The sequence below is a fragment of the Cucurbita pepo genome, chromosome LG14, assembly GCF_002806865.2.
Source record: "Cucurbita pepo subsp. pepo cultivar mu-cu-16 chromosome LG14, ASM280686v2, whole genome shotgun sequence".
NCBI lineage: Eukaryota > Viridiplantae > Streptophyta > Magnoliopsida > Cucurbitales > Cucurbitaceae > Cucurbita > Cucurbita pepo.
In genome coordinates, this window is record NC_036651.1 from 8456640 (window position 1) to 8459900 (window position 3261).

The following is a 3261-nucleotide window of genomic DNA, read 5'->3' on the forward strand; positions in this document are numbered from 1 at the left end:
GGGGGGGGGGGGGGGGGGGGGGGGGGGGGGGGGGGGGGGGGGGGGGGGGGGGGGGGGGGGGGGGGGGGGGAAGGGTGGATTGTGAGATCCACACCAGTGGATTTATAAGGGTGTGGAAGCTTCTCCCTAGTAGATGCATTTTAAAAACCTTAGTACCACCCATTTTAACAAAGAGAACAATATCTGCTAGTAGTGGGCTTGGGCTTAAAACCCTTGAGGGGGAGCCCAACAATATCTGCTAGTAGTGGGCTTGGGCTTAAAACCCTTGAGGGGAGCCCAAAGAGGACAATATCTGCTAGTAGTGGCCTTGGGCCATTACAAGTACAAGACAAATTTCGTGTGAGATTAGTTAGGGTTCATGTAAGATAGCTCGTATACACATAGTACAAAAACAAAATGAAATTGAAGAGAAGCTATGATATGAAATGAACTGATATATTTGCAGTGTTATATAAAGTTCCCTTGAGCTTTGCTTTTGCCCTTCGTGTCTTAAAACATGGAAGTTGATAATTATTTAACCTAGAGGGAATCTTGACCTTTCTACTTTCTATCCCCTTCTGTTTCTTATCTCCGTATGCTTGCAGGAAAACTCTTACTGAGAAGCAGTAATGGACTTTATATTCAGAGGAATGAATGATGAGTCATCCGAGTGCTACTCTAATAATGAAATGGACATTCAGAGATGCCCTTTCCTCAGGAATATCAATAAACCAACCTGCTTTTCCTTCTCCACCATGAATTTCACCTTCCCGGTAACTTCCTTATCTGCTATCCCCTGCACATTTACAGTCCCAGATCCGTTTTAGAGAAGTCGTTATATCGTTTTGTATTTTCAGGTTCGGGGAGCGAAAGGGCCAATTTTTGAGGATGGTCCTAATTTTGACACAGCGTTTAAGCTCTTTCATGGTAAAGATGGGGTCGTTCCACTATCTGAGAAATCCATCTTTGAGACCTCATTGCCAGAACCAGAGACTGCTCCTCATTTCAACCCCCTGGCAGCAAAAGCTGCAACCATCAGTCTGTCGGCTTTCGGGCCGGGAGGGCCATTCAGCTTCGGGAGCTTCTCTGAGAAATGGAAGAAACAAAAGTCTGAGGCTTCCAACAAGAAAGATCATTCGTCACAGGTAGATTTGCCTTCTCTTTAAGCTTTAAACTTGACACACAAAGTTGGATCATCTGTAGTACTTTTTATAAGGGGTAGCTACTTCAATGGAGACTGAACTTCATAGTTAATACAATTTGCTTACAAAAATTTGATTTTCGTTACGTCTGTTGCACGGGGCGGGGCATAGCTTTGGACATGAAAAAAGGGCAAGAATTTGACATGCATAGAAATCTTGAATCTAGCCTGGTTATGAAGGAAAGCTAGAAAATATGGGACTTAGAACTTGTGATAATATCGCATGTGGGTGGGAGATAGTCTGATTCTATAATGTTTGGAAGACTTTTACCCAAGTTCATGTGATGTCCCACATTGGTTGGGGAGGAGAACAAACCACCCTTTATAAGGGTGTGGAAACCTTCTCCTAGTAGACGCGTTTTAAAGCCTTGAGGGGAAGCCCGAAGGGGAAAGCCCAAAGAGGACAATATCTGCTAGCGGAGGATCTAGGGACGCATGTCAGATCTTTCTTATTCCAAACAACACAACTTTAAGATCATTTCTAGATTTTCAATTTGAATTATAGTTGTTTGCTCGATTAAAGTTGGGGAGGCTTTTGCTCATGGGCCTTCTTCTTCCTGTATTAATTTCATATCTGTTTCTTGCATGCTTTCCAGAAAAAAGGAGGTTCATCGAAGCACGAGGCTCTGGGAAGTGAGTGGCTGGAAACAGGAAACTGCCCAATTGCCAAGTCTTTTAGAGCTGTTAGCGGAGTCCTCCCTCTTGTTGCAACAGCTTTTCAGCCACCACCTGGTATGAAGCTTAAGTGCCCGCCTGCTATAGTCGCTGCCCGAGCTGCCCTTGCTCGTACAGCATTCGTGAAAAATCTGCGTCCTCAACCGCTTCCTTCAAAAATGCTCGTCATTGCAGCCTTAGGCATGGCAGCAAACGTTCCTCTTGGTATATGGAGGGAGCACACTAAGAAGTTTTCATTTTCATGGTTTGTGGCAATTCATGCAGCTGTACCCTTTATTGGCATGCTTCGGAAATGTGTCTTGATGCCAAAGACAGCCATGGCAATGACCATTGCAGCTTCTATACTAGGGCAGGTAATTGGTTCGAGGGCTGAACGTATGCGACTGAAAGCTATTTCCGAGAAGGGGAAGGCAACGACAGTTATACCAACGCTAGATACTACTCCAAGCTATGAGTTAACCCAGGTCGATGCCATTGTAGGTGGTCGTTGTGGCGTTGAAAGAATGGTGTTCGATCCTCTCCAGAAGGATGGTAGGCAGACGTCAACCCCGGCAAATGTATGCTCGTAAGGTGACTTCGTATAAATACTAGCATATTACAAAATAATGAAGTGCCATCGATATCGGTTATGCGACTCGACCTGTTGTGAAATGTAGATCTAATTGATATTCAACCTTTTGGGATGGCTGGTTATCATATAATGTGATGCATTACGCTTTTGATTAGCGACTCTTTAGCTAAATATAAATAAATAAAAAAGATCCTTCTTGATGACTGGTTGAATGTAGATAAGCCAGCTTGTAATGTTATCTCGGTATATCTATGTTCGAGTATAAATTGAATTTTTTTCCAAAAAAGAAAAAAACTTTAGAAGCTAAATGATACTCGGTGATTAATTATTAATTATATATGTAACTAACCCAAGTCTCCCGCTAGCCAATATTATTCGCTTTGATTTGTTATGTATCGTCGTTAGTCTCACGGTTTTAAAATGCATATGTTGGAGAGAGGTTTCTAAGGTTTCTGCACCCGTAAAAAATGTTTTGTTCATTATGGGGGAGGGTTTCAATGTTTCTCCACACCCTTATAAGAACGTTTCGTTCCACTCCCCTCACTGAGAAGGTTTCTACTACACCTTATAAAGAATGTTTCGTTCCACTTTCCGCTCTTTGGGAAGGTTTCTACTACACCCTTATAACGAATGTTTTGTTCTACTGTGGAAGGTTTCGTTCCACTCTCCCCTCTCTGAGAGAGGTTTCTACACCCTTAAAAAGAATGTTTCGTTCCCTTGTTCCACTCTCCCCTCTCTGGAGGAGGTTTCTACACCCTTAAAAAGAATGTTTCGTTCCACTCTCCCCTCTCTGGAGGAGGTTTCTACACCCTTAAAAAGAATGTTTCGTTCCCCT

General features: G+C 43.2%; 1 protein-coding gene across 3 annotated transcripts in view; it reads left to right on the top strand.

Annotated features, from left to right (window-relative positions):
* Window positions 1-2631, top strand: part of LOC111810249 — a 4667-nt gene extending 2036 nt beyond the window's left edge. For 2 of the 3 annotated variants that reach the window (XM_023696902.1, XM_023696903.1), the window contains 3 exons: window positions 585-752; window positions 837-1124; window positions 1777-2631. In XM_023696902.1, the coding sequence (XP_023552670.1) occupies window positions 609-752; window positions 837-1124; window positions 1777-2424 (1080 nt within the window). In that variant the 5' untranslated portion in view covers window positions 585-608 and the 3' untranslated portion in view covers window positions 2425-2631. Of the gene's footprint in view, window positions 1-90; window positions 111-584; window positions 753-836; window positions 1125-1776 lie in introns of those variants that run through there. The other variant, XM_023696904.1, reaches the window with a different exon arrangement.
* Window positions 2632-3261: the final 630 nt, after the last annotated feature.